Source organism: Sciurus vulgaris (assembly GCF_902686455.1).
Source record: "Sciurus vulgaris genome assembly, chromosome: 11".
NCBI classification, from domain to species: domain Eukaryota; kingdom Metazoa; phylum Chordata; class Mammalia; order Rodentia; family Sciuridae; genus Sciurus; species Sciurus vulgaris.
The window spans coordinates 75,998,055-76,011,115 of record NC_136472.1 but is presented as its reverse complement, the minus strand read 5'-3'; the positions used below and the strand labels follow the sequence as shown (position 1 = coordinate 76,011,115).

General features: G+C 45.5%; 1 protein-coding gene across 11 annotated transcripts in view; it reads left to right on the top strand.

Annotated features, from left to right (window-relative positions):
• Positions 1 to 13,061, top strand: part of TENM4 (teneurin transmembrane protein 4) — a 737,381-nt gene that overhangs the window by 672,865 nt on the left and 51,455 nt on the right. For all 11 annotated transcript variants that reach the window (XM_079105080.1, XM_079105086.1, XM_079105077.1 and 8 more), the window contains 3 exons: positions 2,464 to 2,731; positions 5,079 to 5,222; positions 7,825 to 8,074. In XM_079105080.1, coding sequence (XP_078961206.1) covers positions 2,464 to 2,731; positions 5,079 to 5,222; positions 7,825 to 8,074 — 662 coding nt within the window. The remainder of the gene's footprint in view (positions 1 to 2,463; positions 2,732 to 5,078; positions 5,223 to 7,824; positions 8,075 to 13,061) is intronic.

Sequence of the window (13,061 nt, the reverse complement as noted above, 5' to 3'; positions counted from 1 at the left end):
GAAATCAAGATGGATTCCTTGCCTGACAAAGAACCCCTGAGTTGAATGTCCTCTACCATCCTCAGCCTGGTTTCCGATGGCAGGAAGAAAGGCCTGAGGAAGGGGAGAGGCGTCAGCCAGAAGTTCAGGAGAAGCCCCTGTCTCCTTCCCTCCTAATGAGGACCCTGGTGATGCACATGTTAATGGATGGCCCCAGCGCTGGCAGAGTTTATACATGTATGTGTGTGTATTTCATGGCTGGCTGAGCAAACACATCTCTCTGCCTGTGCCCTGTGGAGTGGCTTCCAACGCCAGCCTACAAGAAGGAAACAACCATTGCAAAAGTCTCTTTGCATACACAGGTTGCAAGCTCACTCCTTTTCAGAGATTCAGCACCTGTCTCCTGTCTCAATGACCAGGCTGACCTTTCCTATGAAATGGTTGTCAGTGAAGACAGAACTTGCTGGAGAGAACTAATTTGTTACTCAACCCTGGCTCCTCTCCAGCTAGACATTTTTCCCAGGAGCAGGGACTTCAGAACAAATGAGGTTCAAGGTCGCACCCTTTTTACACTGCTCCCTGGGCCAGCTGCCTACAGGGCCAGTTGGGGCACAAACCTTGCTTATTGTCAGACTCAAAATACATGAAAACAAACTCCTGGGGTTTGCCAGTCCAATCATTGGTTAGTCTTTGCAAGCTCTGGCAGGTGCAAAATGTGAGGGGTACCCTCAAGAAGGACCTTGTGTACCAGAGAGTCAGGAAAGCACTGGCTCCTGCCTGTGCTTCACCAGGGTGTACCACCTGCTTTGCCTGCAACTTGTAAGCTGTGACTTCGGAAGACTGCTTGGGTTAAGCCCACACCCTAGAATTCTGTGTCCAGGAGAGCAGGGTAGGGGTAAATGTTCCCACCTGTCTATGGAATGGACAGAAAAAGGCCCAGTTGATCTGTGAACACAAGGTAAAATATTCATTGTCCCTTGAATGGACATGCTAGCCTTGATTGATTTAATGTTCCCTTCTTTTTTTTTTATTGTAAACAAATGGGGTACAATTTGTTTCTCTGTTTGTACACGAAGGAGAGGCGTACCATTTGTGTAATCATACATTTACATAGGGTAATGGTGTTTGATTCATTCTCTTATTTTTTGCTTCCCCCACCCCTCCTACCCCTCTTTTCCCTCTATACAGTCCCTCCTTCCTCCATTCTTGCCCCACTTCCACCCCCACTATGTATCATCATCCACTTATCAGCGAGATCGTTCGCCCTTTGGTTTTTTGGTTTTTTGAGATTGGCTTATCTCTTAGCATGATATTCTCCAATTTCATCCATTTGCCTGCAAATGCCATAATTTTAATGTTCCCTTTTTTTTTTTTTTTTTTTTTTTTTTTTTTTTTTTTTTTGCAGTACTGGGGATTGAACTCAGGGCCTTGTGCTTGCAAGGCAAGCACTCTGCCAGCTGAGCTATCTCCCCAGCCCAATGTTCCCTTCTTGAGAGAGAGCCCCCAGGTTGATGAAAGTCCTCCACTTTTGCCACATACCTGATCATCTGGCATCCATTGACTATTCCTCCTTGGGCTGAGCCCACAGCACCTGCAGAAAAAGCACTGCCTTCCCCAACATTCTGTTCAACTGACACAGTGCTAGGGTGGGGACCCCGTGTGCACTGAGACTCATGCAACCCATCCAGCCTCTCTGGGCAAGCAGAGGCCTCAGTGCAGGTCCTTGCCAGGCTGTACTCTCAACTCTGCCTGGTAATTTGTTTGGTCAACCTCATGTTGCCTCTGCATACTTCCCTGGAAAGGAACACCATTTGAAACATCTTATTTTAAGAAAGTTTTGAGAAACTTTCTCTCTGGCTCAGGTAGCTGTCCACATTAGTCTGAGAGAAAGACCTCTTTTCACAGGATCCCCAGGTTCATCCACAGCACCATCATCCTACCTAACAACATTGAGATGCTGGCCACTTTGTATCTGTGACCTTCCCCAGCCCTGTGCTAATCCAGTGAGGAAACTGGGATGCAGAGGTTCCATGAGTCTTTTAGGGTGACACAGCTAGTGAGTGGGAGGCAGCCTGCTGCCAGGTGTCTCGTAGTATTGCATGTGTGTTCCTCTCGATTTTGGAGTGCCATGTTGCCATCCATGTTACAGAGGAGTACCCGGGGCTCATCAAGGTACGGCAGCTCATGCAGGGCTGTGCCACGGAAGAGCTGGCCCCAGAGACCAACCCTCAGCCTTCCTTTCTCTTCCCTTAATTCCTGTTCTCCATTCTCGTCCTTTCTTTCCCCTTCCTCCCCCTGGCCCTCTTCACCTTCCACTCTTCCCTCTTCTTTTTTCTTCCTCCTTCTCCCCTTTTCCACCCGCCCCTCCCCCCACTTTGCTTCATTCTCTGCCTCTTGAACACCAGAATCCATGGGCAATGGCTGTCTTCCTGCCCTTGAGCAATCCAGTGACCATCCCTTGCTGTGATCTGTCTTGCCTTCTAGGCTCTGCAGGAGGAAATCGCCATCTCTGGTTGCAAGATGAGGCTGAGCTACCTGAGCAGCCGCACCCCGGGCTACAAATCTGTCCTGAGGATCAGCCTCACCCACCCCACCATCCCCTTTAACCTCATGAAGGTCCACCTCATGGTGGCGGTGGAGGGCCGCCTCTTCAGGAAGTGGTTTGCTGCTGCCCCTGACCTGTCCTACTATTTCATGTGGGACAAGACCGATGTCTACAACCAAAAGGTGCTTGGGCTCTCAGAAGCCTTCGGTAAGCTATCTGCTGCAGAACACCTGCCGTCCCTGCAGAGTGACCCTGGCCACCTCCCTGGCTGATTTTTCCTCCCTTCCTCTTCTCAGATCAAAAATAACTAAGGCTTAATTGCCCTTTAAGCCTCTCAGTGACCATCCATGACATCAAAGAATATACGGGAAGACCTGAATGTGGAAAATTCCACCATTAAAAATGGCTACAAAACCCAAACACTCCTCAAAAAGCACTGTGGTGGTAGTATGTGATGGGCTAAAGATGCCGTGTGCCACAAAGGCACAACCTGTGGGCTTTGCCTGGCCACCTGACAGCCATCCTGCCTACACCAAATCATTAAAGTAGAGGACCTAAGAAACTGGGCTGCTTTCTTTTTTCTTTTCTTTTCTTTTTTTTTTTTTTTTTTTTTGGGGGGGGGGGGTGGGCCACAGGAGTTAAGATAGTCCCTTCATCAAAAATGCATTTTTGGTCTCATGACCTTATTTCCAATTAGAGATGTTATCTCTCTGTCATTATTATTGCTGTTTTTAGAGATAAAACAGAAGCTGACTCTGGCCTTACCTAGCAGCCCCACTGAGAGCTGGGGCTTCCAGGGGCAGGCTTTACTTCTTCCAGCTTCTGGGTCAGGATAGGGTCCGAGAAAGGGCTCAGAGTGGGTCCTTAGCAGTCCTAACACGTGGGGCTGGTCCACCAAGCACTTAGAAGTAACATCTCACTTTGAACCATGCTCTGGTTTCATTCTCTTTGCCTTGCCAAGGCAGAGTGAGGAAACAGAGAAGGCATGTTGTGTTTAGAAAGGATGAAAGGGAGGAAAGGAAGAAGGAAGGACAGAAGGGAAGGCAGGAGCGTGAAATACATAAGGGGCTGTCCCTCGAGCACCTGCTCTGGGCAGTGTGCTCCCCTGTGCATTAGCATCTCAGTGAATCCTTACAACAGCCTCCCAAGTCCAAAATCCTGTATGAGGACGCTGAAAGCAGAGAAGTGAGGTGACTTCCCAAGGAGTCACAGCTTGTAATGAGCAGAGCTAGATTTATTCCAGCTCTCCACTATAGTTTGCGTCCCTACCTGTCCCACAAAGGAGCATTGGGAGCAAATATAGCATCTTTTACTGTTTGTGATCTCTTTTGAGGATCAAGCCACATCTATTGTCTTTTCAAAATAAACACCTTTCAGTTGAAATGAGCATATTTAGTATCCACCAGTCAGTTAAAAAGGAAAGGACTGCACAGTGAAATTTCAGGGCTGAGCTCACTTTCCTAGGCCATGGGTGACCAGTGGAAGATACAGTGACTCAGAGTCATGGGGAAGAGGTGACAGGGACATCTCCAGCCTGTTCCCTGTTACCACAGTTGGTCAGCCATCATTATGGTACATACAAGAAACTATAAGGGGCTGCCCAGTAGTTAAGGTAGGAAGTTGCCCACTGGAAAATAGTTCCTACTCAGAAAGATACTTGGAAGAAATGGCATTTCTGTCTCTGCTGGTTCCCTTCCCAAAGTCACTTACAGGGCTTTTACACACCCAGACTCAGGGAGCCTACTGTATTTAACCTTTATCCCAAGGACCTACTGAGGGGCCCGGATTTGTGAAACAAAAGTGAAGCCAGAGTATTCGCAAGTTTTGAAAGCTCAAAGCAACCATCAGCTTTCAAAATACCCCAACTGAGCTTCTTTTCCATGTATTCATTACAAATGAGTACAGATTTCTTCCCCATAAAAATTCGACAAAGAGACAAAGGTAGAAAAAAAGTCATTGCGATCCCATAAACAAATACAATGACTTGTTAATATTTGAATTTGCTTTCTTTTTTCAAGTGTTTTGTTTTGTTTTTACTGTTTTGTGAGCACACAGATTATGGAAGATAGCCAATCCTTTCAAGCGAGCATTACTCCAGGGACACTTCCCTGTCACCACCTGGTCTTCCCAGCCATAATTTCCACCGGCTGTGTAATATTCTGGATTGGACATGCTTAAGTTTGCTCAGTCTCTCACCTCCTTCAGACCTTTAGATTAATTCAAATTTCCATTATTATAAATAATGCTGCAGTGAAGACGTTGTACATAAAGTATTTTCCATATTGAAGATTACTTCCCTGGAATCAATTCACCATGGTTCTTTTAAAATATTCAATACATTTGCTTAACTTTTCCCAATAATGTACAACTGTTCTTTAAAAAAAAAAAGACTTGGCATCACTGTCCATATTTCACATGGTTCTGGTTCCCAGGTAGAAATATGATCCTTTTTTTCCTCTTCTGCAAATGACAAGTAGAGGGCCTTGCTATAGGTCTAAAGACCAAAGATGAAGCTTTGCTCACCCATGCATTATATTCTTTCTGATCCCTACAGTTTCTGTGGGTTATGAGTATGAATCCTGCCCAGATCTTATCCTATGGGAAAAAAGAACAGCAGTGCTTCAGGGATATGAAATCGATGCGTCCAAGCTTGGAGGATGGAGCCTGGACAAGCATCATGCCCTCAACATCCAAAGTGGTGAGTGGAAAAATAGAATTCCTTGAGCCAGGCCAGTTGTGACCTTGTCTCATATCCCCTTGGGCCCTCAAAAAAAAAAAAAAAAATTACACACTTTGAATTACATGGGTTCCTGTGCAATCCGTTGGTCAGAAGGCTTAGCCAATAAATACTGCTGGATACCTGCTTTCAGCCTGTCACTGTGCTAGGCACTGGGGATACAGAAATAAGAGGCTTTAAAACTTTACATGGTCCGAGACAAATACTCAAGGGACTATTTGATTGCTGTTCACTGACCACGCCATCACAGAGGGAGGTGCAGGACACCATGGAAGTACAGGAGGAGCACCTCACTCAATGACTCAGGGCATCCCTGGAGAGAAGATGCCTGACCTGAGTCTCAGAAGGTCTGCAGGATTAACTCTGGGTCTCAAATAGGATGAACATTCCAGCAGAGGGCACAGTACCTGTGAAAGAGCTGAAGCCTCCAAGAAGTGTACTTAGAGAGGAGGTCCATTATGATTTGAGTAGAGAATGAGATAAAGGGGAGAATAGCCAAAGATGGGGGCTGAGCAGCTGGAGCCCAGGGAAGATTAGGACTTTGGACCTCATCCACAGGCAAATGTCAAGCCTCTGAGAGGTTTCAAGCAGGCAAGTGCCACGATTGCATCTGCACCTCAGATAATAACTCAATCTGACTCTTTCATGGTAACCATGTCACGTATCTTCTGCTGAATCTAAAAGTGCAGTGCTTGCCTGTCAAAACCACAGCATGTTTTAAGGGGAAGTTGACAAACTAATTATAAAGTTTATAATAAAATGAAGGTTTATAAATAGCTAAGGCAATCTTTAAAAGAGGAACACAGAAAATAAATTTACCAAATATTAAGTTAAACTAGAAAACTGTAACATCTAAAACTGTGTGATGTTGGCACAGAAACAGGTAAATGGAGTCCACAGGGCCGAGTGAGGTATTCAGGAGCTGACCTGTGAGTGGTAATTAAAATTAGCCTTGGCCATATGTGTCAGAAAAGCCAAAATTGCAGACTGCAAACAAGTTAAAATTGGCTTCTTGCTCACCTACAAGACTGGAGGCAGGTAATTCAGAGCTTCAGGATCAGAAGTCCTGATCCTCTCTCCTTGTTCTATTTGGGCCTTACCAAGGTCACTCCAAGGTGACCACTCCAAATCCAGCTTTCATGTCCAGCAAGGAGGAGGAATAGGTGAAGAACAAGCCCTTCCCACTATAAGGGTACCTTTCAACACCTGCTCACACTGTGTGCCCTTGGCCAGAGCTCAGACCCAGATGGAGCTGCCCACTGGGCTGGAGGTCATAGTCTGTTCCAGCAGTCATGTGAGAGGCTAGCTGTCAGGACTGCTGTAGCTACAGAGGGAAAGAGAGGATTGGATGGATACTGTGTGTAATTGGAAGTTTCTGCCACACCTCTTGTGTAAGTGGAAAATTAATGGGTACTTTCAAAACATACCCAGAAAATTTGCTCAATATGTAGAGAAAAACTAAGCTAAGCCCCCACTTTGTACTATACACACTGTATACAAAATAAATTTAGATAGTTTTTTAAACATCTAAATATGAAAGATAACACTTCAAAATTAATGAATAAAATATAGAAGAATTTCTTCAAAATCTCAGGAAAGGATTTCCTAAAACCTAAAAAAGCACCAGCTTTAAGGTGGAAAAGCAATTGATTAGACTACATCAAACATTAAAGCAATCCATTTGATGGCTTTGGCAAAGTTAACAGGTGGCCACTTGAGAGAGGTTCCTTGTGACCCATAAAAGCCAAAACCCTGTCAGGCTGCAGGCTGGAAGGCAGGAGGCAGGGTTTAGAGGCTATAACAATAAACAGGGGGTAAAGAATGATGTGGAACAAAAAGAAACAACATGAGTATGGGAGGAAGCTTCCCTGTCACTGAGGTCAATCTCCCCATCAGGCCACTGGGCAGTTAAAGCAGTGGAGACTGTGTAAGATCTGGGATCAGACTGTTGGGAGCAGATCAAGACACAAACCCTGGTCTCTGGACGCCATCTTGGTGAGAGGAGACTATGAGCACCTCATCCATCTCTATAAACATATGTCAGTGTCTACTCTGTGTCAGGCTTTGTGCTTGGCCCTGGGGCTACAGAAAGAAAAAAAGTCACACTGTCCACACTTGAATTGGTACTGATAGAAACGGAGAAAGGGCCCTAGCAATTAGAATCCTCACTGTCACAGAGATGTGGACTGAGCCATGTGCAGCCCATTTGAGAGCCAGAGTAGCTAAGCAATCAAGAGCTGGACTCCAGTGCTTGTCCACTTCTCATGCGTGTGGTCTAGAGTAAGCTGCCTGCTCTGTTCCCTCTGTTCCCTCTGTTACAATACCAGTCACATCAGTGCCATCATATGGGTTATGATGATGATTAAATCAGTAAAACAGTGTGGTCTGCTCAGGTCCCTCTGGGTTTCACTGTGTGGGGTGAGGCACAGCCTTGGGAGATGAGTCTGGAAGTGGTTGACAAAGACCTTGGGGACCTTGCAAAATCAGGTGACTCTGGCTGACCATGGGAAGAGGGACCTGCTTTCTGCTCCCAGATAATTCTGTTCTTCTCTTCTTGTCCCAGGCATCCTGCACAAAGGGAATGGGGAAAACCAGTTTGTCTCTCAGCAGCCACCAGTCATTGGCAGCATCATGGGCAATGGGCGCCGGAGAAGCATCTCCTGCCCCAGCTGCAATGGTCTTGCAGATGGCAACAAGCTCCTGGCCCCTGTGGCCCTCACCTGTGGCTCTGACGGAAGCCTCTATGTGGGTGACTTCAACTACATCCGCAGGATCTTCCCCTCTGGAAATGTCACCAACATTCTGGAGCTGAGGTATGTAATGTGGTGCCTTCTCAAAGTTCCTGATAACATCCCCCTGCCATCTTAGGGTCCAGCCACATTGCCCACTGACCCAGAGAAGTGGGACAGGACAGAACTGTGTTTGTCAGAATCTGACTTTTCACTTTCCAGCTCAAGCAGCTGCTGCCTCCCTTGATATACTGTGAAGACAAGCCACCCTTGGAACAGGGAGACGTCCTTGGCATCCAGGTGACAGGAAAGCCTGCTGGTAGTCAAAAATTAGACTCCTTAGAGCCATTGAACCTTCTTTTTGCTCCCTAATACTAAACTGAGTAAAATCAGTCACATGAGTCTTTATAAAAACAAGGGATGGCATAATGACAGGTGAGGCCCCTATGGCCATGTCCCCAAGTTTGGCCCTGTTTGCTTAGCACTCATCAGAGTTAGCAGCAGTTCCCCTTGAGTGAGCAGTACTGAGGTGAGGCCCACAGGCCTGACCCAGGCAGGGCCTCTCTGCTCCTTGGGTGCTACAGAACTAGCTGGGTCGCCCTTTTCCCCTTCTTCCATGAGTGATAATGCATTACACAGCTACAGCTCAGGGGAAGCCTCTGTGTTTGCATTGTTCTCTGTGCTTCCCTGAGCCAGATCTCCCGAGACCCAAAGCACTGCCACAGGGTGGGCTCTGGGGCTGTGGAGAAGCTGTGCTTTAGTGACAAGGGAGCACCACTCCCCTCTATCAGGAGAAATGGCACCAAGTTTCTTCACAACTTTTAGGGAGCAGTACCCACTTGTCTCCTAGGCAGAGGTCCACATGAGCAGCACAGTTCCTTGAACTGGAAAGCCTCTCTCCAAAGCAGGCAGGGGAAGGTTGGGCTCCTACTGTTTGCCAAGTGTTAACAGTTCTGTGAGGTATTTATTATTACTACCCTTTGATAAATGGGAAAGAGAAGGCTCAGGGAATTTAAAGTGTCTATCCAAGGTCCAGCTTCTAGAATGGCAGACCCAAATCCAGAAGGCCATTACTCAGCTCTGCCTCACCAAAAAATTGTCATCTGGCCTAATGAGAACCACTTTGTCTTAATGTCTTATATTCTCTGCTGAAGAATCTTGTTCTGCAGCATACGTGTGAGAAAGAAGGCAAGGTTTAGTGGCTCCCTGATAACTGCATGGCCCTAAGAGAAGTGTTGGTATCCGCCCCGACTCACAGAGACAGAAGGAAGCTCACCCATGGAATATTCTCTGCCTTTCTTCTATTATGAGGTTGACTGGCATAGACATAGATCAAGAAAGAAGGGATCCTTGAGTGTGTTTGATTCATTCAGCTGCATATATGTACTATGATGGAGAGAGCCAAGGACCAGGGGGTCAGCTCACCTTGGCAGAGAAGCTGTACGACTTAACCCCCTGGGTCTCCACTTTTACATCTTTCAAATAAGAGCTATCAACTCCCTGCCTCCCTCCCACCCTGTTGTGAGGCTCATATGAGACAGTGAATAAGTAGTGGAGGAAGAAGTAAATATAATTTGGAAAGAAAACTAAATCAATCAACATATGGTCTTGAGAGATTTTCCTCCAATCATTTCCCCCAGGCCTGTTTCTCTCTGCCATACCCTCCCTTCTAGAGAGAGCATATTTCCAGTTCTGCTTCCTACTGTGAGCAGGTTCCCCATGTTTTGGTAAAGAAACAAGGATGCAGAGACTCAGAGCAGTGAGCCTGTGTATTGCTGGGAACGTTTCCATACAGGGAAGAGAAGAGACTGTTACGGTCTGTCTGCACACTTGTTAAGGCAGTGGAATATGTCGTGCTAGTCCTCTTTCCTGAAGTCAGCGGTGGGGGTACAGGAGGAACCATGCCTCCTCTGTGATATGTAGCTGCTTGTAAGTGAACTCACTGACAAGTAATATCCAATATGAAATATATCAGTGTCATAGCTGCTAAGTCTTTATTTATTACAGTATTGTACAGTAGCATTGCTGTCAAGTTTTCAGGCTGCTAATAATGCTTCTAACCCTGCTGCTAACACCTCATTCTTTCTTCTATTCCCTGCTCTCCTGTCTTCTGTCAGAAATAAAGATTTCAGACATAGGTAAGCCAACCAGTGGAGAATTTCCCGTCTCTCCCCTGCCTTGTTGCATGTTGTATGGTAAGCTGCACACATCAATTTCAGATGGCTCAATGGCAAAGGAATCCTGTGTGATTGGAACTGATCGGGGATAATTGGTGGCAATAAGAGGAAGTCATTAATAATGGTGGCGGTGGGTGGCAAAAGCCTGAACTCTTTGAATCTGTGGCAAAGTGAGGCAGTTATCCTGTAGTCTGAGGACATAACAGACCAAAGTAATGGGGAAAGGAATTTAAACCATGACATGGTAATTGGAATGCCATGGTCTGCTTGATCTTCACCATCAGTGAGGCCATTGAGACTGTGCTGAGTGACTTTGATGGTCATGATGGAAAATTCACCTTGATCAGGTGAAGAATCTGAAATTTGCGCTTCTGTGGACATTCCAGGTACCACAGGTTTGGGATCATCCCTGTGATGACTCCACCAGGTTTGCCAGCAAGGGCAGAGCAGGCCACAGGGGCTGCCTTCAGGGAGCATCCCCAGATAGGAACTTTGTCACAGAGCAGGCTTGTCATAGATTCACAGTGGCAGTGCAGCCAGCAGGAGTGGGTCTAGTCAGATGCCAAGAGAAGTGATACCTATCACTGTGGCATTCATCTACCACCTAACAGTCTGCTGATCCTGCACATTAGGGTGATTTGAAAAATAACCACTGGCAGACAGAGCTGTGATTCAGATGGCCGAGTTACCCACATGTGGCTTGCTTCAACATGGCGCATGGGTGGTGCAAAGTTGGGATAAAAGAAAGCCTTTGGGATGATGAAAAGAGCCAGAGAGACCCTAAGTTCAATAATTATTGAATTCATTTCTGTACAAGTAGATGTGATAATTTTATGTATTATTTTTAAATCGTAATAATTAACATGTATAGAGCATTTACTATGTAGCAGAGAAAATAGCATTTTGTCCCCAAACCATCTGTGAGGTAGGTCCCTGTGATTACATCCAATTTACAGAGGGGAAAACTGAAGCTCCCCCCATCTGGGTGGACTTGAAAGAATTACCTCATTTCTTGGAGTTCTTATTTCTAAATTGAGGTTATTAAAATGTCCCTCAAAGGGAACTGGTGTAAGAATCACAAAGGATGTTTATGAAGTGTTCAACATTTTTAGGCGTGAGGAGGAGCTCCAGAAACGGGCATCATAGTCATAATAATGGTAACAATAACAAAATACATGTATTGTTATTACTAACATATCATAACATTATAACTATGTGATGATATGATGATGATATACTATTCTATGGTGATGATTGTGATGCCTCCATCTTTCCCCAAAAGAAATTGAGTCCTCTTACACCCAAAGACACACCTTATATTCAGTTAAACAGGGAGTGGGAACAAAAGTCAAAAAGAGAAAACACACCTATGATTGTACCTTAGGGTAGACTTGATTTCATGGCAGCAGAGGAAATAGGAAAACATAAAACTACTTCCATGATTTGCATTATCAGAAATAGAAAACATGCCTACCTCTCAGAGACAGAGATGTTCCATGAGATGTGAATGGATGCATTGCCCTCAACTTCAGTTTTGCAGAAAACACAGAATTCCATTTCCCATAAAGATCCTGGATTAAAACATAGCATTTTGGGCTGGGGAGATAGCTCAGTTGGTAGAGAGCTTGCCTTACAAGCACAAGGCCCTGGGTTCGATCCCCAGTACTGAAAAAAAAAAAAAAAATAGCATTTCACACTGAAGCATTCAGTCCATGGTGGTAGCTGGCTGGAAAGCAACTGAAACACAGGGGGAAAACTGGGAAATTGGGGGGCCACTTGGCCTTGGGCTGGTCACCCAGATTTTCTGGTTTCTAGTCTCATCCTCTATAAATGCAAAAAGCAGTGACTGGGGTCTCTTTTGTTTCTGATCTTCAGTGACCTTTGGATATGTCCATGGTATGATTTCAAAACTGGGTTCCTGCCCTCTCCCAATACATTGTTTTCTCAGGTGCTATAAACTGTTTCTAAGGGGAGCCAAAGTAGAGGGGAAAAGGAATATACCTTGTGTGTTCCAGTTTTCCAAAGACTATCAGGAGACAGAAAACCCAGGTTCCAGTTCTGATTTTATCTGGCTCCTGAATATTGGCAAATCCCCTCTGCTCTCTAGAACTCAGTGTCCCCCTCTGTAAATATTGAGGTACATTAAAGAAATTCTCAAGTCTTGTCCTCTTCATCTATTAGCTGCCTCAGCTACTCTCAGTAATAGCACTTGGCTTCACAGGGGCGAGGTCAGCTGTGTACACGTGGTGTGCTCCCCAGAGCAGGCTCATCTCTGCCTTTGGCTTTTCAGCCTCATGCTGTCCCCCAGACAGAACAGAGACCCATACTCCTTTGGGCATCTTCCTCTGTGGACCCATTTAGGGAACAAGCATCTTCGCCTCTTTCCAGATCTCTTCCCCAAGTCCAGGAGGAATGTTCAAAGTATCTTCTTAGATATACTCTTGAATTCAAGTCTCCCTCAAACCTAGCTGCATGTCTTAACTCAACAGAGCCTTTAACTGCCCCAGATGTAATATTGTCCTGACAATGTAAAATTGTCAGGACAATATTACATCTCCATACTTAGCTTTTCCATTATGCACCAATATAAATATTCTGGAGGTTTCTCAAGGTGACCAGCTTTACCATTCATTGAGCATGTCTCTTTTTTTTAATGGAACTGGAACTATGCACAGAAATCTACATTCTTCATGCAGTCTTTGTTCTCAAAACAACCCTTTGAAGTCAATGTTATTATCCCATTTTCTCAGATGAAAAAAAATCAAGGCTCAAAGTAGCTATGTAATTTGCCCATGGTCACTTTATCAAGTGGGTGCTGGAACTGTATTTGAATCCTTATCTGTGTGGCTCCAACCCTCAAGCTCTTCCCACTGGTTCTGAGAACCAGTGTGGCA